The sequence below is a fragment of the Lissotriton vulgaris genome, chromosome 1_1, assembly GCF_964263255.1.
Source record: "Lissotriton vulgaris chromosome 1_1, aLisVul1.2, whole genome shotgun sequence".
NCBI lineage: Eukaryota > Metazoa > Chordata > Amphibia > Caudata > Salamandridae > Lissotriton > Lissotriton vulgaris.
The window spans coordinates 1,014,294,601-1,014,317,336 of NC_141685.1; the positions used below are offsets into that span (position 1 = coordinate 1,014,294,601).

Here is a 22,736-nt window from a genome sequence, read left to right on the forward strand (position 1 = left end):
TCAGGGTGCTTGTAGCCGGGGTAGGGGGGCTTGGGACGCTTTCGGTGGTGACAACAGATGGCTCAACAGACACTTGACCCGTATATCTTTTTAAACTCTGTTTTATTTTTAAGGTGCGTCTTGTACGGAACGTTAGTCTCTCCCTCGAAAACTCTATTTTATCCGTGGTGGTGGTCTTCGGGGCACGCAGGGCAACAGTTATGGAAAGACCCCAGTGTTCAGGGGGAGGTGCAGGATGAGTGGTTTCTTCTTGGGAAGCAGTGTTGCAGATACTTCAGGCAAGGCACAGTCCCCGGCGCTACTCTCCCCGGTGCAGCCACATGGAAGAGAGAAAATGGACAGAGGGAGGCCGTTAGTCGTTTTGCCTGACAAGCGTCTGCACCCAAGGGTTTCCCGTGGTTGTGAGGGACACCGGTGTATATTACAAACACGCTAGTGATTCGGTGAACATACGGGAGGGAAGAGTGAGGAACTGCGGGGTAGGTGCGGTTCGGGTACGGGTATGAGGTAAAGGGAGGGAACGGGAAACACAGAGGTTAGGCACACACAGGGGCTTTGTACACTATTCACACGGGGCACTCTTTCTCCCCACCCAAGCCGCCCAACGCCGCCGTACCTGGCTAAGCCACACTCCTCCCTCTGGAGCGTGGCACGGCGGAGCACAGGGTCGTTGGCCTCCTGGCTTTCCTTCTTCTTTTCGCCTTCCGTTTTCTCCTTCGTCTTCTTCCTCCGTTCGGTGCTCCTCGCGTTCTCTGTCCCTCGGCTCGCCGATGACGTCACACGCCGCGTACAGGGCTTCCCCTGTTTTCACCCATCCAGGATCGTCGACGTCAGTGGTAGGCGGGTCCTCCTGGAAGTCATCATACGCCCACTTAAAGGGGGCTGTGGACGTTTCTTCGGTTTGCTCCACGTCCCAGTCGCCCCTTGGAGTTGTAGTCTGCGGAGTAGAAGGGGCACAATCAGGGATCCACCAGTCCTCTCGGTAACCCGACCCGGCCCCGTTACAGTGCTTTTGAGCCGTTGGGCGCTCAATGTTATTCAATGGATATCTTGAAAAGGGAACAAAGGCTGCAGGCTCGGAGACAGAGGATCTTCTGGTGTGACCAACATCTCGAGGGGTAAGTTGGGATCTTGGAGGATAGGTAGGCACCCAGGAGTTTAGTCATAGGGGGCCGTGGGGCGCCGGGTGCACGGGTATCTTTTTTGAGGTCGGAAATCTTACCCCCTGCTGGTCGCGGTTGGAGGGGTCCCTTGTCCTGAGGCTGCAGGCGTCGACTGGGTCGTTGAGGGGGGTCCTTGGGCACTGGATTCAGGTCAGAATCGCCGGGGGGACCTCCTCGGGGTCTTGATTAACTCCAGCACAGGCTAGGCGTGTGCAGGGTTTGTGGTTCGGGGCTGATGCCAGGGGCTTGTTACTTGCTTGAGCAGTACCACTGCTCGTGGGAGACCCAGGTTGTCGAAGTCACAAGGCAGTCGGGTCCTGAGGTTGCTGACTACTGAAGATGCCGGGGTTTAGCAGGAGCAGGTTCGAGGGTCGACAGGCTGGTAGGGCTGGGGCCAAATCAGTTGGTGTCTTCCTCTTTTTAACAGCTGCATGGCAGGTCTTCATGTTCCTTGATCTTCTTTCTTGTTTCGTAAACTGGATCTGAGGAAGAAGGTTCAGGGTGCCCCTAAATACTAAATTTAGGGGCGTTACAGTTAGGGCAAGGGCAGGGACAAATGGGTCCCTGTCCTGGGGTGGGTACACCCCCTAGCCTGCTTCTCTCCTGTGGGAGGGGGGCAGGAGCCTAGCTGTGATTGGGCAGGGCTCCCCATCTTCAAGATGGCCGGAGCCCGGGGTCGTGCATCACCTCTCCTCTCCGAACTGAGGGGTGGAGTTGGCACAGGCTGGCACCCCCCCCCTTTCTGACGTAGGGTTTCCCGCCAGTCTTCCCGCCAGAGTGGGGGTCAGAACTGGTGGGGGCCAGTTGCTTAGTACAGCAAATGGTCTGGAGAAGCTCACAAAGGCGGAATGCCTTTGAAGCTTCGCCTGCCCATCCTGGGGGAGGAGGCTTGGCACCTGGTCCCAGGATGTGCATTGTTGCAGGCCCAGGAGAGCGGGGGCTCTCCACCCAGGGGTCCAGCAACATGTATGCTGTGTGGCAGCTGAGGCAGGCTCTCAGACAAGATGTGGATTGTAGGTTACATTTCAGGGGGCATCTCTAAGATGCCCTCTGTAGTGCATTTTACATTAAATCCCACACTGGCATCAGTGTGGGTTTAATGTGCTGAGAAGTTTGATATCAAACTTGTCAGCCTTCAGTGTAGCCATTATGGTGCTGTGGAGTTCGTAATGACTGCCTCCCAGCACCATATACTCTTAATGGCATCACTGCACTTACAGTGCCCAGGAATGGCCCTGGGTACTCTAGGGGCACAGGGCTCATGCACCTGTGTGTGTGTGTGTCAGGGTACAGGGCCCCTAAGGGTGGCACAATAAGTGCTGCAGCCCTTAGTGGTCTTCTCTGGTCACAATCCCCTGGGTGCCTAGGGTACCATTTACTAGGGGATTTACTAGGGGCTGACATGTGGCCAGAGATGCCAATTGGGTTTAGGCTTTAGTACAGTTTTTAGGGAAGGAACACAGTCCCTGGGTACCTGATTGGCAGGGACCCAGGGCACACCAAGGAAAAGTGTATCAGGCAAAAAGTGGGAGGGGTGGGGGGGGGGGGCACGGCAACTTAAACTCACTTTCTCACAGACATCTAGCAGTTGCATACTCTCACTCCGAAATATTCCCTCCCTGTGATATCCCTTGAGTCAATTTTTGCTCTGCCAGTCTTAAATCTGAATATAATTGCTGCATCTCTAATTTAATATTTTTTTGATGAAATAGACCCATGCTTAATACTTCGCCCCTAAAGGCATCCCAAATAATTGCTAGATGGGCAGATTGTCTGTTATTAGCAAAAATATTCCTTGATCCAGCTAAATATATGCTCTCTGAAATACTCATCTAAACAGAGCTTCCGATCAAAAGTAAAACCTCTAGGTTTAACATTGAGACCTATTGACGCAACTTCTAGAACAATTGGGGCGTGGTCGGATGAGATCCTCTGGAATATATGGGCCGAAGCCCAGACTAAGGAAGCAGTGGATAAAAAGAAATAATCCGTATCTCGTAGTAAAGGTATGCGTGGTAAAGGCTGTCGTGGTACCCACGCATGCTTTGTAATGCATTCGTGGTAAAGGTTTGCGTGGAAACGGCCCATTGTAGTGGCCGTTTCCCGCCTCCTGAGCAGGTACTCATACACATTGAGGAACAGGGGGGCGGATGTCTTACTAGCTGTCCTAGAAGAGATAGGTCAACCCTACAATGCCTAATCTTAGATGGTCAAGACACACTAAAGTATACCACCTGCTCAGGTCTGGACATGGACAACTGCCTGGGTAGGGCTTACTTAGTCTTAGAGAAATTTAAGGAAAGCAAAGCCATTGTCCGCACTCTGGACCTAGCTCAGCAGTTCCTCCAACAATAATGCCCCTTTCAAGCCCTTGATAGGGGATATCTGCAGAGGCAACCTCAATACTTGCCTCAGCAACAACAAGCCTCCCTATCCCTTTAGGGTAGAGGCTGGGGAGCAGGCCAACAGCATCTACACCCCCCAGGGGCAACTTAAACCCCAGCCACACCTCCTGCAATCACCCCAAAAACATTTACATTTCACCTTGGTGGCACACAGTTGCCCAGTAGGAGGTCAAGTCACCTTCCCCAGAAGGAGAGGTATCATCTCAGACTAATGGGTACTCCAGATCGTGGAACACTGAGTCTCCCTTCCCTTCATATCCTCCGGACATGCCTCTCACACCGCAACACCTCCCAGAGGACCACATGTTCATACTCTGAGAAGTTCAGACTCTCTTGGGCAAGGAAGCTGTAAAGTCGGAATTGGAGATCATGACTGGTTGTTACTCTTGCTGTTTCCTGGTGTAGAAAAAAGACTGAGGCCTCCGCCCTATCCTTGATCTTGCCCTCTAAACTTCTTTCTCAAGAAGGACAAGTTCAAGATGGTCACTGCGACCCAAGTTCTGTCTGCTCTGGATCCAGGTGACTGGATGGTGGCGCTAGACTTGCAGGACACATATTTTCACATTCCCGTCCTATGGTCCCACACACACCTGCGGTTTTAGGTAGGATAATTTCAATACTCTGTGCTCCCCTTTGACCTTACCAGCGCACCTCTGGTATTGACAAAGGTGATGGTGGTGGTTGCAGCCATCTATGGAAGATGAGAATACCAGTCTTCCAATACCACGACAACAGGCTACTAAAGGTGGATTCGCCTCAAGCAGTTATAAACCGCCTCCCAGTTGACAGCTGAACTGTTGACATCTTTGATCTTTTCAGTCAACATGCCAAAGTCACACCTGACTCTTTCACAGATGCTTGGAGACACCATGGAGACAGTGCTCCTTTGGGCCATCTCTGCGATTCAGCAAGTCCAGTTTGGGCTATGATTGTGATGTTTCAACCCTAGACCTCGGTCTCAGTGAGAGCAAGTTTGGCTTTTGGGCCTATTGGCCCGTGCATCCTGTTTGTGGACCACATCAGTTGGCCCACGCAGGCTCTGCAGTGAGATCTGAAGTCTCAGTCCGACCCTCCAGGATTTCGGAGTTTGCAGCAAAATCTGCACTTTTTAAAAAATGCAGCGATTTTTACATAAGTGCCAGCGAAAATGAAGGAGGTGGGGAGTGTGGCCTCATTTGCAGATTATGGCTTGTCAGCACAACTCGTGTGCCATCAAGCCTCTTAGAATCTACATGCCAGGAACTGCACAACGCAGTGGCATATGAGTATGCCAAGTATGCCCATGAGTAAGCCTGGACGTCTGTGGATGTCGAAAGAAGAGATGCATTATTACACCAGGGCGCACAGCTTCTAAACATTTTAAATCTACCGCAGGATGTGAGTTACCAACAGTTGTTTTGCAGTTCAAACGACCTCAAGGACCATTGCCGTTTGCAATCTGCCAACCTGAGTCAAAAGGCAGCGGTTTGTTCTGTCATTAAAAACAAGATACAGGGTTTTACTGTCATTTCAGTAATCCCATTTCGGCCACATCCAGTAAGGTGAACCTAAGCTTAGCTGCCCGTCTCCGTGTAGGACAGAATAAACCTTTCAAATTCAGAAGTTGCTTTAATATATGAAAGTATGGGTTGTCTCAATGCATCAATATATATTTTAAATATAGGCACATTGGACATGGAAGGTGAGGCATTGCCAACTAGAGCATGGGCGTCCATTCACTAAAATGCTTGGGGTAGTGGAAGGGACATCAAAAGAAATTACTTCACATTAGAGCCTATTTCAAAGTGAAATACTCTGCTAAAACAGTTTTCATTGTTTTAAAGCTGAAAATGAATGATTAGGAGTAAAATAAAGTGCCGCAGAAATTACGCTAAATTTCCATATTTGTGCCGCTAGATTTCCATATTTGTGCCGTTAAATTTGCTAATCCATGCCGCTATATCCTGGGGGTCTGCAATGGGACCAGCACCAAGGGGAATTGTCAGAGTCCCTACAGGTGTAGAAGGAGATTGTAAAAGGCCTATTTTGGTGACTGCTCAACTGCAGTTGGACAAGCAGTAGACACCTCTCCATACCCCACCAGAATTAACTGTTGTGACAGATGCATTGCTGTTGAGGAGGGTCACTTGAGAGAGGTGAACATAAGATGGCTCTAGTCTCTGGTGGAAGCCTGCCTCCACTTCAGCTTGCTGTAGTTTCAAGTGATTTGTTTGGCTGAAGGAGTTCCTCTAAACAAAGGGGAGCAGGTGCAATTCCTTACAGACAAAATGGCTGCCATGTGGTAATGGAACAGACAGGGCCAAGTGGATCATGGGTCCTATGCTACAAGTCTCTACACCTCTGGAAGTGGCTGCACTATGAGAGCATTCCCTTATTGCCCAGCACTTGGCAGGATATTTTAACGCCAGGGCAGGCAAACTCAGCTAACATTCCCTAGCAGATCACAAATGGCAGCTACACTCGGAGGTGGCATAGGGCATCTTTCAAGCAATGGCAAGAACCCTGACTCGATCTATTTGCCACTGCAGCCAGCGCATGCAGTCAATAGTTTTGTTCATTGGAGTACCCAGGCTACTCTCTCAGAGAATTCTTCCACCTGGACTTGGGGTCTGGGTTTCTGTTTGCCTTTCTGTCCCTACCTCTCCTACCCTGACTACTGAAAAAAATCAATAAAGACTGGGCTCTTACTAGCCCCAGACTGGGTGAGGAGAGAGTGGTAGCCAGAACGTCTGAGCATGTGTCCTCGAATTTAGCTGCCACTTCAGAAGGACCTCCTATCAAAGCAGCAGGGTCTAGCATTGCACCCAAGCCTGCACAAACTACACCTCCATGTGTGAAGATTGAACATGGTACTTAATGGCCTTTGATCTCCTTCCTGAAGTGGTTGGTTTTATCTTTGCAGACCGGTGTCCATCAACCAAATTGTTTTATGCAGGACCCTTGTAGAAGTTTGTTGCCTAGTGTTTCTCTAGTAACCGCCAACCCATGCATGCGCAACTATCGAATGTTCTGCTTTTTTGTTTGTCTTTAGCCCTGCAAAGCCTTGCTGTGGCAACAGTTAAAGGTTATCTTTCTGCCCTTTCGGTCTTTTTAAGTTTACTTGGATGTACCATGTTACAACGCATACCATTACGACTACCTACTGTTACAACGCGACCATTACAACGCATACCATTACAACGCATAGCGCTTTGAGGTGCTGGATAGTGGTAAGTATAATTTACTATTCTAACTCCAGTCCCCGTGGACACTAGGGAAGGTGTTGGATAGTAAATTATACTTATTCCCTATCCTAGAGCGCCCCCCAGCGCAATGCGTTGTAATGGTATGCGTTGTAAAAGTTGCGTTGTAACAGTAGGTAGTCGTAAAAGTTGCGTTGTAACAGGTGTATACCAGTTTACTTGTTCAGCCATCCTTCTTCAAGTCATCTGTTTTGATTTGTGTTTTTTGAAGGGGCTGGCCCAGGATACCGCCAACACTGTACTTAATGTGCACGCTCCCAAGCGTAGTTCTTCTGTTCATTTACTTACCATCAAGACAGTGCTTCCCGTCGCCAGACAAGAGTGAGCTCCAGGCATTGTCTGTGGTACCACCATACACCTCTTTCTTCACGAACTAATTAGTCCTCTGCCCAAAAGGTGCATTTTTGCCAAAGGTAGTCGCACTTTTCCACATAGGGCAATCCATTATATTTCCTTATTTCTACCCATCACCTCACCCCCCCCCAAGGAGGAAGAACATCTCGATCTCCTTGTTCTAAAAAGAGAGCTCAGCTTCTATGTCATTCAGACCAAAGATTATAGACAGAATGGCCAGTTCCTCGGAGCTAAGAAAGGACAAACAGTGCAATAGAAGACTGTATCTAGATGGATTGTTGTATGTATTAAGATCTGCTATGGTCTAGTCAAAAAGCAGCCCCAAAAGGTTTGCACACTCAGTCTATCAGAGCAAAGGCTGCTTCCACTGTGCTGGTGGGCGGCGTCCCAGTTATGGACATTTGCGAGGCTGCTTCGCAGGCTTCCCTCAGCACTTTCACAAGGATTACTGCGTCACCATCCAGGTTCGGCAGGGTGAGCATTTTGCCCAGTATGTCCTGCTGGATATCCTGGTCTGAGCCATTCCACAGGCCCAACACCAGAGGAGATGTACTACTGTGGTATCTATTCACAAGGTTAGGAATCTGCGGTTAGAAGCATCTGTCAGAAGAACAAGTTACTTAACTTCGCTGATGCCTTTTCTGGTACACATTATATCTGACTGCAGATTCCTCACTAACCCCCCCTCTTCCCCTTTCTGTGGAATGGACTCATTTCTATTAATAAGATGACAATTTAAAGTTCTGCACACAGAACTATCTGATTTTGATGGCTCCACGTCTGATGGCACTGACAGTGAACAGAAAGAAATGGCCTTTCACGTCTAGAGTTGGCCCTTCTACGGGGCCCAGACATCGCATCTGGGGTGGAACATATGCTATGTGAACCTGCACGATGTGGGAGGGCGTTACTACAAAGGTTTCAATATCCAGTCTGGCATCTGGGGAAATTCACAAGGTGAGCAATCTGTAGTTAGATAGAGTCTGTACCAGAAAAGGCATTACACAAGGTAGGAAGTAAATTTGACTCCCTCCCTCCCTCCCTCCATCCCAAAATATCTTATTTATTTATATATATATCAAATTCTTCATTGCAATAAAGAAATGTTCATGTTTGTCACTTGAGCAGCATCCTAACAGAGCTTTGATTTGTTTAGTGATAATGATGTGTTTTCATTTTAGGTTAGAAGCTGCTTGGAAATCATGGCAGAAGCCGATAGTCGTCCACTGACTGGAATTGCTTGGACTTCCAATTCCACAACGTGTGCCAAAGATTACAAAGTGGTACGTTTGTCCACCAAACTTGTGAATTGATGGACTCTTTTAAAAGTCAACATGTTCACTCGGGATTGTAATCTGTGGAACCTCAGTTGGTATAATTCTTGACGTAACATGCAGAAAAATGCACATCTGTTGTGTGGGCCTTATGCGAGGCAATTTGAGTGTACCTAGTGAGTTTTCCAAAACTATAACATAACTTAGTATTGGCCAGTGAATTCTTGATTATTTATTTATTTATTTTTGTTATAGGCAAACTCGTTAAGAGCGCATCTTCCTGCAGTAGACACATACAATGGGAAGCTTTTGTTTATCGGCGTGTTAGATCAGTCACTGTATCATACAACAATATGTGCGCCAATTGAGCTTCTGGTAGCAGTCCCAAATTCCACAGAATTTGTAGAGCTAGCTGGTAATATTGTGTTGCGCTAACAAAACTTTTCAATTTACCAATGCTTATTCCTTTCATTTACCAGCTTCTTGCCACATCTTAACACTTGAGGATGCGGTCTGTTGAATATTTCTAACCAAAGATTCCCACCTTTATGAAATTCCAGGTATCAGACTTGATCTGGACATATTGCATGCAACAGCTCCCATGCACCGGCAGGCGGTGCCATCTGCTCCTTGGCAGATCCACCGCCACCACCACCACCACCACCACCCACCCCCACCCCCAGGATTGGTGCCGCAAAGTTACATATGGGTGCCACCACTGAAAGCCCCAATCACTTCCTTTTTTCCACGCCCTTAGATGCGGATACTGTGCTCTGCTCCCTTTTATCATCAGTACTGACTTCAAAATTTGAAACATAGCAGCGTGAAAGGAATATGTCTTCTCTGATAATGACCTGTTTTAAACTGTTCCACACCAGTAGAAAGCAGGTGTTTATCACAGATCCACATTGCATCTGTCTTTGGTGTTTGGGCTGCACACCTAACTTGGAATACTGTGATAAATGCTCCTTGATGCCTCCAAAGGCATCAGTGGTGAGAATATAAACTATACTTCTCCAAATAAAGCAGGGTTGCTCCTGGTCCAAGTGTCGTTTACGGTCCTGGTCCCCATCCTTAGGCAAGTCCCAAACAAAGTGGGAGCTTAAATATAGGAGGTCCAGGTGGGATTTCACACCTTCCCGCCATCCCCTTTGCAGGGAGAATCCGCTCAGATCACATTCTAAAGACCCAACATCACAAATACCATCCAATTCTGAACAGAGTCTGAAGTTGGAGCCAATATGCCCCGAAATACCCAGGCCATTGTTGACTCTGCAGATGATTGAGGCCATCAAGGAGAATTTCGGCACCTTTTCTTATGCTGCTCCTGACAGAAAAGCTAAACAAATTGATCCAGTTTGCAAGAGGATTTTTTTCCTTCACCAGCTTGGCCATAAGGTCCTTGACTGCTGTGTGTCTTTGTGTCATTCCACACACTTAAGGACACAGTGTGCAAGACTTACCCAATGAGGAGTTTAGTAAAACCTTTGCACAGATGATGCATGCTGGTTAGGACACAGCCAAATATGTCTGGCAGGCTGGACTGGACACCACAGACTCTGTCGGAAATGCCATTGGCCCCAGTTTCGTTATTCAATGCCATGCCTGCATGCGTGCCACAAGATTGTCCACCAATGTTTATGCATCCGTGATGGACATGCTGTTTGATGGCTCCAGACTGTTCAGAAAGAAAGTGAATTTGGCCCTGTAGCCCTTTAAGGGTAGCCGGGCAACGGGCAGCTTACTGGGGGCTGCCTGCAAGTTCCACCAACATTAACGGAAGTTCTGTGTATATAATTATGTCTTTGCCTGCTAGTAGCAGCAGCTTTCCCATTCTCTTCACAAGCTACCCACCATTTCATAGCTCCAAAGGATGCTCACAAAAGGTTGTGGTCCATCTTCGTATGTCAGAAAACATATATTCCTGTACCTCGATGACTGGATTTTGAAAGCGAGGTTGCATCAGTCAGTTGCAGACCACCTACAGACAACAGCTTTGTTGCTGTCCACCCTGGGGTTCTGCATTAGCAAGCTATAATCCCATCTTAAATAAGTGTAGAGGATTCGCTTTATCAGTGCCTCCTGAAACGGGCGGCTTTGAAGGCCTTTCCGTCCATAGCGAGCATGAGACATTCAGGTAGTGATCCCGGTTTCAGGTTTGTGTCTTGTCTCTGTCCTTAAATATTAAGCTTCTTGATCTCCTGTCCTCATGCATCGTGCTTGTGCCACATGTAGGCTCTGCAGTGGAGCCTTCTCCTTCAGTGAGCTCAATACAGGGGTGTCTCTTAAACAACATCTGCATCTCGGATGCAGCAGCCCAGGACCTTCAGTGGTGGATGATGGATGCCAACCTGACTTGCAGCAGGCCATTTTCCTCGACGTACCAAAGCTCATGGGGTAATGGATGTATGGACTAGGTGGGGGGGGGGGGATCTGAATAGATGAGGTACAGATCAGATGCCTCTGGTCTCAGGTGGACTCCATCAGCCTCTTTGAGAGCGGTGCCATCTGGCTGTCTCTCAGGACCTTCTTTTTTCCATCAGTGGCAAGCCTGTTAAGGTTCTGATGGATAACACCACCTACATTTGTTACTGCAGCAAGCAGGGCAGATAGGGGTCTTGTGCACTGTGCATGTAAGTGCTGGGACACTGGTGGTGGCTAGACCTTCATGGATAGTCGATCCCCTTATGGATTCTCTGCACCAGAGTAGGTGAGTTTAGCATATGTCATCATGCCAACTAGGATCTGTGTCTGCTCCAAAATGTGGTTTGAGACATGTTTGCCCAGTGAAGCATACCTTGGGTAGATCTTTTTGCAACTGCCAAAAATGCTCAAAATCGCGCCTTTTGTGCCCCAGATTTCCCCATTGGTACTCTCTGGGTGACACTTTCCACCTCACCTACTCTTTGCATTTCCCCCGCTGCCTTTTATTCCCTGAGCCTTGAGATCAGGAGGGACCAGGTTCCGCTCATCCTGACCGCTCCAGTTTGGAGCCATGGAGAGTCCGGTACTCTGAACTGTTGAATCTGAGAATCTGTCCTCCACGTCACCTACCTCTGTGGGAGGATCTGCTGTCCCATCAACAGAGCTGAGTTCTACATCAGAAAATTCACAGTCTGCACTTCCTGCCATCAGAAGCAATAGATGTGATTCTGGCGGCTTATCGGCCTTCCACCAAATCCTTCTAGTCCATCTTTAAGCCGAATTTTGTGCCTTGGTACCTCAACAACCGCATTTACCTTTTTCTGGCAAAGTTGTCTGATATGCTTATTTTTGTTTTGCTCTTGTCCTGGCAAGGCTTTGCTGTGGCCAGTGTCAAACATTACGTTTTGACCCTTTTGACTTTTGTATGTTTGGCCTTTAAGCTCTCTTTATTCAAGTCACCTGATGCGATGTGCATTTTAAAAGGGCTAACACATATATTTCCGTCTCCATCTTTCATTTTGTCATGACAGGACCTTAATTTGGTTCTTATCTTTTTGATGCGCATGCCTTTTGAGCCTGAAATTGTTCTTTCTTCCTTGTTTTGATCATTTTGGTGCGTTGTGTCTTTGAATTACATGCAATGCTGTGTACTACCTTCTTTCTGGACTACTTGATGCTGAGGACTAATGCATTCTTATTCCCAATGGTGCTTCTTTGATGGACAGTCCCATGATGCCCCCTGCTTTTTTTCTCTGCCATATTGCTCTAAAGAGGAGGACCAGGTGTACAAACAACTCTTAGCTACATACACCACTGCAAATAAAATATCTACAGTCCAGAAAGGGACCGTTATCTAGGTGGATTGTCCTGTCTATCAAACTGAGCCAGGCATTGGCCAAAAAGGAGTGGCCTATGGGTTCACTCTACCAGGACGAAGGCAACTAATAATGCCTTGGCTAGGGAGAGTGCCTGTGTTGGCCATCTACAAGCCACCACATGGGATTCTGTCCATACCTACAACAGCTACTGGTGTCGTTCTCAGGTCTGTCCGTTCGGTTCTGCAGTGCGCCCTGGTGTAAAGTCCATTCCCCCGAGCCTACTGTTAGAAATAGGGATCTCTAGTTGGCCGCAGCTGGCGCCGTGTCCAAATAGGGATCCTTCTTCCTAAGTCAGAGTAAGGGGGCTACACCCTTTATTAACCCCTGCTCAACCCTGTACAAAACAAGCATTAGAAATGCAATCGGGCTCGGATTTATTTGAGTTTGAGCTAATGGCATTGTAAATGCCAATGTATTGTTGCTATGTGTTATGGAGTGTGTTCATGTGGTGTGTACTGCCAGTGATCTCCTTGTGAGTGTGAGAATATTGCACCGTTACTGCCTGTGATGTCCTTCTTGTGAGTGTGAGAAGCTTGCACCTCTGCTGCCTGTGGTCTCCTTGTGAGCTCTGCACTTACTACTCTTCACTCACTACTCTCCACTCACTACTCTGCCCTCACTCACTCTGCACTCTCTAGCACTCCGTGCACAGTGGTAGTGCAGAGTGGTAGTGCAGAGTGCAGAGTGGTAGTGCAGAGTGCAGAGTGGTAGTGCAGAGTGCAGAGTGGTAGTGCAGAGTGGTAGTGCAGAGTGGTAGTGCAGAGTGGTAGTGCAGAGTGGTAGTGCAGAGTGGTAGTGCAGAGTGGTAGTGCAGAGTGGTAGTGCAGAGTGGTAGTGCAGAGTGCAGTTTGGTAGTGCAGAGTGCAGATTGGTAGTGCAGAGTGCAGATTGGTAGTGCAGAGTGCAGATTGGTAGTGCAGACTGGTAGTGCAGAGTGGTAGTGCAGAGTGGTAGTGCAGAGTGGTAGTGCAGAGTGCAGAGTGAGTGCAGAGTGCAGTTTGGTAGTGCAGAGTGCAGTTTGGTAGTGCAGAGTGGTAGTGCAGAGTGGTAGTGCAGAGTGGTAGTGCAGAGTGGTAGTGCAGAGTGGTAGTGCAGAGTGGTAGTGCAGAGTGGTAGTGCAGAGAGTGCAGATTGAGAGTGCAGAGTGGTAGTGCAGAGTGGTAGTGCAGAGAGTGCAGATTGAGAGTGCAGATTGAGAGTGCAGATTGAGAGTGCAGATTGAGAGTGCAGAGCTGCTGCCTGCGAGTATGAGAATATAGCATTGTGCATCTCTGTGCTATTCCTGTTTTTCGTTGTTGCGCGTGTGAGCAGTTTGCACCTCTGCTGCCTGTAGTCTCCTTGTGATTGTGAGAAGCTTGCACTGCTGCTGTTTGTGATGTCGTTCTTGTGAGTGTGAGAAGCTTGCACCACTGCTGCTTGTGATGTGCTTCTTGTTAGTGGGAGAAGATGGCATCTCAGCTGCCTGTGGTCTCCTAGTGGATGTGAGAAGTTTGCACTGCTGCTGCCTGATCTATTCTGCAGGGCTCCTCTGTCTCATCATCCTTCTTGAGTATGCAAATATCCACTGCCTGGCACTGAAGCCTGATCTGTGGTAATGTAATCTGCAGGGCTGCTCTGTGTCTTTATCCTTCTTGCCTCTGCAAGAAGCCGCTGCCTTGCACCACAGCTGTTTGTGATATCTTTCTTGCGAGTGTGAGAAGATTGCACCTCTGCTGCTTGTGGTTTCTTTGTGAATGTGAGAAGCTTGCACTGCTGCTTCCTGCGGTCTCCTTGTGAGTGTAAGAAGCTTTTACATCTGCTGCCTGTGATGTCCTGCTTGTGAGTGTGAGAAGCTTGCACCACTACAGTTTCTCATGTCCTTCTTGTGAGTGGGAGAAGGTTGCACCTCACCTGCCTGTGGTCTCCTTGTGAGTGTAAGATGCTTGCACAGCTGCTGGCTGTGATGTCCTTCTTGTGAGTGTGAGAAGCTGGCACAGCTGCTGCCTGTGAGTATGAGAATATAGCATTGTGCATCTCTCTGCTATTCCTGTTTTTCGTTGTTGCGAGTGTGAGAAGTTTGCACCTCTGCTGCCTGTAGCCCCAATAGATTAGATGCTTTGTTCTCCCACTAAGGCAAGTATTAAAATAAATTACTAAAAAAACATCATACTCTCTAACACATAAGTTCCTTCAAAGTTTTTGTGTAATAGGAAATGTAACAATACCTGCAACAGTAAGCCATGGATCATAACATTTCACGTACAATGTTTTCAACTTTAGATGTAATCCACACAGTGGGACACATTGCCCAAGGCTACGCAAATAACTTTGCAAACTGCAAAAGATTCTTAATAAAAACTAGTGAAAGAAAATAAAACAGTAATTTCTATAATGGACAGATTTAATAAGGAGAGGAGTAAGGTCGGTGTATAGAGGGGTGGCTTTCTTGAAACGGCCTTTTTGTAAAGCAGAAGTTGTTCAAGCTGTTCATGCAGCCATTCTTGTTTTGATATGTGAAAGAAGGGCATGCCTAACTTGTAAGTCTCTGTATTATTCAGAGTTTGCTAATTGATCATCTTTCTTGAGGGTCTCCACAGGGATTGCACCCCCCCTCTTCCACAGCCACCCATATTTGAGAAAACAATTTGGTCCCATTTCTGAACATATAGGTTGCGCACCGCTCTCAGTATGTTGCTGTACCAGAGCAGCATGTGATCTGTTACATTACATTTCCACCGCAGGTATGCTGTCGTCTTTCTTCAGGCCACCACCACTGTTTCTGCGTGGGTCGGTAGAGTCCCTTTTAATTTTACCCTATATAGCGTTGCCGGATATCCCCAGTCTCCCATCATAACTGTCTACTCTTACTGCCGATACATCTAGGGCCGTGAACACCCAGTCATTTACTGTTCCCAGGGTGGGGTTAAGTGCACATGATAGAAATGGGCTCCATGTGCTCACAGGTGAGAGGAGCTACATCATCTCGACAATGTTGAGTTGCCTAATTTAAGTCTGAGTAGCGTAGGAATATATCTGGAAAGAGATCAGAGGGGCTACGTACACACAGATGAGATTTGGCTATGTGCACAAAGTTTAAAGTGTGATCTATGTGCACACACATGAGATGGGGGCAATAACACATTTCAAACATGACTTAGTGAAGTAACGTGCCAGAAGTTGGATGCATAGGTTTCAAAAAAGGTATAAGATAGCACATGTGTGTCTGCTTGGTGATTTGTAAGGCACACAAGGGTGCTATGTGTAGGTGCACATGTTTAAAATAAAATAATGTATTCTGTTGGGTAGCAGCTTTTACTTAAGCACGAATAAGCAGTTCTGTCTGTGGAGTGTGATATATACATGGTTAAGATATTTAATGTATATCAGAGGAAGCCATTATAGAACAGTTTGGAGCTAGCTTTCAAGTTTATATAAACGGCAGGATAGGCGATGTAATGTTTCTTTAACATTGTAGATAAATCATAAGACAACAAAAGTGTACTTTTTCAATAATTTTACGTTACTAACTTAAATGCAGAGAGGAAAGTATGTTGACAGAAAGAAAAGGCCTCCTGCCCTCTGAATACTGAAGGGAACATCTGTTTACTGTTAATCACTTCTGATCTCATCTTGTCACAGTAGTGTTAAATCCCTACACTTCCCTGTGGCCTCATGCTTGACCGAGAGGGGCCCAATAAATTGGATGCTTTGTTCTCCCACTAAGGCAAGGATTAAAATAAATTACAAAAAAACAGCATACTCTCTAACACATACACTTGTGTGATGAAAAGGGCCGGCCACCTTGCTTTGGCTCTCCAATGTTCACAGTGGCTCCAAAAGACGAGGACTTTCTCATCAGGCGGCCCCAATACCCGTAAAGTCCCATAAGAGAACAGGAGGAGTTTGATTTGACGAATGGGTCCTGTGCGTTAAAGTTTAGAGCCAACTCACAAGCACTAAGGAAATGATTCTAAGAACACAGTGATATAAAGCAGAACACAACAAATGTTTTGTTTTTAAAAATAAAAGTGAAGTTACAGAAAGTAGAAAAAAACAGACTCTCAAACACTCTTGGCCTCATAAAAGTTAAGAGGACATCTGTTGTCTGTTAATTACTTCTAATCTTGTTTTCTCAGAGTAGTGTCACATTCCTGGCCTCTTCCCTGACCTCAGGCTTCATGGAGACGGGGAAAACAGAGTCGGAGCTTTCTTTTCCCACTAACAGAAGGATCCATTTAAAAAAAAATAGGCAGCATATTGTCCCAAACAAAAAGCCCCTTAAAAGGAATATTACATTAACAGAACGGCAAAGGAGGCACGCTTGCAGAACATCCAGGTTTTTTAGTGATTGTTCTATATTTCCGTTTAATAGCAAATGTAAGAGGACCTGCAACATATTTGCTATATTGATTTGTTCCAATTATGTGATGTTCGTACCTTTTGTGCTGCTAGCTGAGCTAGTCCCCGCTTTCATTCAAAAGGTGTACTCAGCAGCAGCTCTCTCCCCACTCACCCTGGCCGGGCTCTCCTTGAGCCTGGACTCAGGAGTAAATATAATATTTTTCAAAAAGTGATGTAGAGGACACTGTGCGGTGCTTATGGGACTTTACTGGCCGTTGTTGGTATTTCCACCAAAAGTATTCTCCTTTTATCCACATCAAAAGGATGAAATGCTGAGCCAGTCCCCTATCCACATCAAAAGGATGAAATGCTGAGCTAGTCCCCGCTTTCATTCAAAACGGCGAAGTGAAGCTATCACGCTGCACTCACAACCTGCCACACGCGACTGCAGCAGGCGCACGCTGCCACTGAGCTATACGAGGAGAGCGGGAAATTAAAGGAGGCGCTTCAGGGTGTTCTGGCAAAACAGAGAATATTCGTGCAGTCTGCACTATTTTCAATATTAGCATTACTGCTTAAACTCGGTGCTTTTATTGTCAATGTCTTGTGTATTTGCGTCGGAGTGTGGTGAGCCTGGACTCAGGAGTAAATATAATATTTTTCAAAAAGTGATGTAGAGGACACTGCGCGGTGCTTATGGAGCTTTACTGGCCGTTGTTGGTATTTCCACCAAAAGTATTCTCCTTTTATCCACATCAAAAGGATGAAATGCTGAGCCAGTCTCCTATCCACATCAGTCCGGGAAAATGGTGCGGGATTGTTAAAATGCGGGCCTCATTTCACTACTTTACTTTACTGTGTCTCTACAATGCATCTACAATGAAGGCAACCTTTGTTCACTCCTACAGTAGGTATGGAAGAGTACACACACTACACACAGACATATAGGCACACCCATATGCATTTAAGGTAGCAGCATTGTTGGTATTTCCACCAAAAGTATTCTCCTTTTATCCACATCAAAAGGATGAAATGCTGAGCTAGTCCCCGCTTTCATTCAAAACGGCGAAGTGAAGCTATCACGCTGCACTCACAACCTGCCACACGCGACTGCAGCAGGCGCACGCTGCCACTGAGCTATACTAGGAGAGCGGGAAATTAAAGGAGGCGCTTCAGGGTGTTCTGGCAAAACAGAGAATATTCGTGCAGTCTGCACTATTTTCAATATTAGCATTACTGTTTAAACTCGGTTCTTTCATTGTCAATGTCTTGTGTATTTGCGTCGGATTGTGGTGAGCCTGGACTAAGGAGTAAATATAATATTTTTCAAAAAGTGATGTAGAGGACACTGTGCGGTGCTTATGGCGCTTTACTGGCCGTTGTTGGTATTTCCACCAAAAGTATTCTCCTTTTATCCACATCAAAAGGATGAAATGCTGAGCCAGTCCCCTATCCACATCAAAAGGATGAAATGCTGAGCTAGTCCCCGCTTTCATTCAAAACGGCGAAGTGAAGCTATCACGCTGCACTCACAACCTGCCACACGCGACTGCAGCAGGCGCACGCTGCCACTGAGCTATACGAGGAGAGCGGGAAATTAAAGGAGGCGCTTCAGGGTGTTCTGGCAAAACAGAGAATATTCGTGCAGTCTGCACTATTTTCAATATTAGCATTACTGCTTAAACTCGGTTCTTTCATTGTCAATGTCTTGTGTATTTGCGTCGGAGTGTGGTGAGCCTGGACTCAGGAGTAAATATAATATTTTTCAAAAAGTGATGTAGAGGACACTGTGCGGTGCTTATGGCGCTTTACTGGCCGTTGTTGGTATTTCCACCAAAAGTATTCTCCTTTTATCCACATCAAAAGGATGAAATGCTGAGCACCGTTACTGCCTGTGATGTCCTTCTTGTGAGTGTCAGAAGCTTGCACCTCTGCTGCCTGTGGTCTCCTTGTGAGTGTAAGAAGCTTGCACTGCTGCTGCCTGTGATGTCGTTCTTGTGAGTGGGAGAAGATTGCACCTCAGCTGCCTGTGGTCTCCTTGTGAGTGTAAGAAGCTTGCACAGCTGCTGCCTGTGATGTCCTACTCACTACTCTACTCACTACTCTGCACTACTCTACTCACTACTCTACTCACTACTCACTACTCTACTCACTACTCTGCACTCACTACTCTACTCACTACTCTACACTCACTACTCTACTCACTACTCACTACTCTGCACTCACTACTCTACTCACTACTCTGCACTCACTACTCTACTCACTACTCTACTCTACACTCACTACTCTACTCACTACTCTGCACTCACTACTCTACTCACTACTCTGCACTCACTACTCACTACTCTGCACTCACTACTCTGCACTCACTACTCTACTCACTACTCACTACTCTACTCACTACTCTGCACTCACTACTCTGCACTCACTACTCTGCACTCACTACTCTGCACTCACTACTCTGCACTCACTACTCTGCACTCACTACTCTACTCACTACTCACTACTCTACTCACTACTCTACTCACTACTCTACTCACTACTCTACTCACTACTCTACTCACTACTCACTACTGGTGGTGGTGGTAGTGGTAGTACTGGTGGTGGTGGTAGTTGTAGTACTGGTGGTGGTGGAAATGGTAGTACTGATGGTGGTAGTACTGGAAGTACTGGTGGTGGTGGTACTGGTAGTGGTAGTACTGGTGGTGGTGTTACTGGTAGTACTGGTGGTGGTGGTGGTACTGGTAGTAGTGGTAGTACTGGAGGTGGTAGTACTGGTAGTGGTGGTACTGGTGGTGGTACTGGTGGTGGTGGTACTGGTGGTGGTGGTACTGGTGGTGGTGGTACTGGTACTGGTGGTACTGGTGGTGGTACTGGTAGTGGTAGTGCTAGTGGTGGTGGTACTGCTGCCCGTAGTACTGGTAGTGGTAGTACTGGTGGTGGTGATACTGGTGGTGGTAGTACTGGTGGTGGTAGTGGTACTGGTATTGGTAGTACTGGTAGTGGTAGTACTGGTGGTCGTAGTACTGTTAGTACTGGTGGTGGTGGTAGTTGTAGTAGTGGTGGCTGTAGTACTGGTAGTACTGGGGGTGTTGGTGGTACTGGTAGTGGAAGTACTGGTGGTGGTACCGGTAGTGGTAGTGCTAGTGGTGGTGGTGGTACTGCTGCCCGTAGTACTGGTAGTGGTAGTGGTAGTACTGGTGCTGGTGGTGGTACTGGTAGTGGTAGTACTGGTGGTGGTACCGGTAGTGGTAGTGCTAGTGGTGGTGGTGGTACTGCTGCCCGTAGTACTGGTAGTGGTAATACTGGTGGTGGTGGTACTGGTGGTGGTAGTACTGGTGGTGGTAGTGGTACTGGTATTGGTAGTACTGGTATTGGTAGTACTGGTGGTCGTGGTACTGTTAGTACTGGTGGTGGTGGTAGTTGTAGTACTGGTGGCTGTAGTACTGGTAGTACTGGGGGTGGTGGTAGTACTGGTGGTGGTGGTACTGGTGGTGGTGGTAGTGGTAATGGTAATGGTAGTACTGGTAGTGGTAGTACTGGTGGTGGTAGTACTGGTGGTGGTAGTACTGGTATTACTGGTGGTAGTGGTAGTACTGGTGGTGGTGGAAATGGTAGTACTGATGGTGGTAGTACTGGAAGTACTGGTGGTGGTGGTGCTACTGGTAGTGGTAGTACTGGTGGTGGTGTTACTGGTAGTACTGGTGGTGGTGGTGGTACTGGTAGTAGTGGTAGTACTGGAGGTGGTGTTACTGGTAGTGGTGGTACTGGTGGTGGTGGCACTGGTGGTGGTGGTACTGGTGGTGGTGGTAGTGGTAGTACTGGTGGTGGTACCGGTAGTGGTAGTGCTAGTGGTGGTGGTACTGCTGCCCGTAGTACTGGTAGTGGTAGTACTGGTGGTGGTGATACTGGTGGTGGTAGTGGTACTGGTATTGGTAGTACTGGTAGTGGTAGTACTGGTGGTCGTGGTACTGTTAGTACTGGTGGTGGTGGTAGTTGTAGTACTGGTGGCTGTAGTACTGGGGGTGTTGGTGGTACTGGTAGTGGTAGTACTGGTGGTGGTGGTACTGGTGCTGGTGGTGGTACTGGTAGTGGTAGTACTGGTGGTGGTACCGGTAGTGGTAGTGCTAGTGGTGGTGGTGGTACTGCTGCCCGTAGTACTGGTAGTGGTAGTACTGGTGGTGGTGGTACTGGTGATGGTGGTACTGGTGGTGGTAGTACTGGTGGTGGTAGTGGTACTGGTATTGGTAGTACTGGTAGTGGTAGTACTGGTGGTCGTGGTACTGTTAGTACTGGTGGTGGTGGTAGTTGTAGTACTGGTGGCTGTAGTACTGGTAGTACTGGGGGTGGTGGTAGTACTGGTGGTGGTGGTACTGGTGGTGGTGGTAGTGGTAATGGTAGTACTGGTAGTGGTAGTACTGGTAGTGGTAGTACTGGTGGTGGTGGTACTGGTAGTACTGGTGGTGGTGGTGGTACTGGTAGTAGTGGTAGTACTGGAGGTGGTGTTACTGGTAGTGGTAGTACTGTTGGTGGTAGTACTGGTAGTGGTGGTACTGGTGGTGGTGGTACTGGTGGTGGTGGTACTGGTAGTGGTAGTACTGGTGGTGGTACCGGTAGTGGTAGTGCTAGTGGTGGTGGTACTGCTGCCCGTAGTACTGGTAGTGGTAGTACTGGTGGTGGTGATACTGGTGGTGGTAGTACTGGTGGTGGTAGTGTTACTGGTATTGGTAGTACTGGTAGTGGTAGTACTGGTGGTGGTGGTAGTTGTAGTACTGGTGGCTGTAGTACTGGTAGTACTGGGGGTGTTGGTGGTACTGGTAGTGGTAGTACTGGTGGTGGTGGTACTGGTGCTGGTGGTGGTACTGGTAGTGGTAGTACTGGTGGTGGTACCGGTAGTGGTAGTGCTAGTGGTGGTGGTGGTACTGTTGCCCGTAGTACTGGTAGTGGTAGTACTGGTGGTGGTGGTACTGGTGATGGTGGTGGTAGTGGTACTGGTATTGGTAGTACTGGTAGTGGTAGTACTGGTGGTCGTGGTACTGTTAGTACTGGTGGTGGTGGTAGTTGTAGTACTGGTGGCTGTAGTACTGGTAGTACTGGGGGTGGTGGTAGTACTGGTGGTGGTGGTACTGGTGGTGGTGGTAGTGGTAATGGTAGTGGTAGTACTGGTGGTGGTGGTACTGGTAGTACTGGTGGTGGTGTTAGTGGTAGTACAGGTGTTGGTGGTGTTAGTGGTAGTACTGGTGGTCGTGGTACTGTTACTACTGGTGGTGGTGGTAGTGGTAGTACTGGTGGCTGTAGTACTGGTAGTACTGCTGGTGGTGGTGCATGTATCAATGAGTCTAATTTTTCCTAATGAAATAGCCATTGGCATTACGTGAGACACACAAGACATTTGTGAATTCCCATTGTAACAGCGGGAAGGCTCTGTTTTCCATGATTATTGCGTATTCACGTTTTTTCCACAAACTTTAAAATAATGATGACTGCATGTTAACTCTGGGAGTCAGGCTCGACAGCACGTGTCACGAAGGTCACTTTTAACCTTCATCATTTATTCAACCAGTAGTCTGCATGTCAGCACTTATTAAAATTCGGAAACAAAGCTTACAGAACCAGAATCCAAATGTTTTATAATAAAACGCCTTTAAACCCCGTTTTTTAAACCACAGACAAAAATAGCGCAGCGTGCGAGGAAAAGAAGGAAATGACCTTTGGAAATGAGAGTATTCAAGAAACACAAGAACTACAGTGTGGACGAGCATGTATGAGTCATCTTCTGTGAGCCTCGCCTGCTGCCTGAACGCGCTCACCGCTGTGAAAGTGCACGCATCATCTGGATTGCATTACACGGGCACTCTGACAGCTCCTAATTAAGATTAATCCCTCTGCTGTGCTCGTTCACGTACAGAATATGCCATGAAACTGACATCAATGACGGACCAAAAGTCAATATAGCCTATCACGTCAAGGCTACTAAATAGACAGCACAGCGAAGACGAATCACTAGGCACATGCCATAAAACACTATGGAATTTAAGGAATGTGTCTGGCCATAGCCCTACATATCCTTTTTTTTTTCTTTAACATTAGGATCTCGAAGCTCCGCCCCTTCGGGGGCGTAGTCCGAGCCCTAAAAAGGACACATATTCAACCCAAGTGGTACCCTCTAACTTCT

The 22,736-nt window shown here is 47.5% G+C and overlaps 1 protein-coding gene across 1 annotated transcript in view; it reads left to right on the forward strand.

Moving 5' to 3' along the window:
- Positions 1–22,736, forward strand: part of MVB12A (multivesicular body subunit 12A) — an 82,302-nt gene that overhangs the window by 23,199 nt on the left and 36,367 nt on the right. The window contains exon 2 of the mRNA XM_086961450.1: positions 8,346–8,447. Within this exon, the coding sequence (XP_086817576.1) occupies positions 8,367–8,447 (81 nt within the window). The 5' untranslated portion in view covers positions 8,346–8,366. The remainder of the gene's footprint in view (positions 1–8,345; positions 8,448–22,736) is intronic.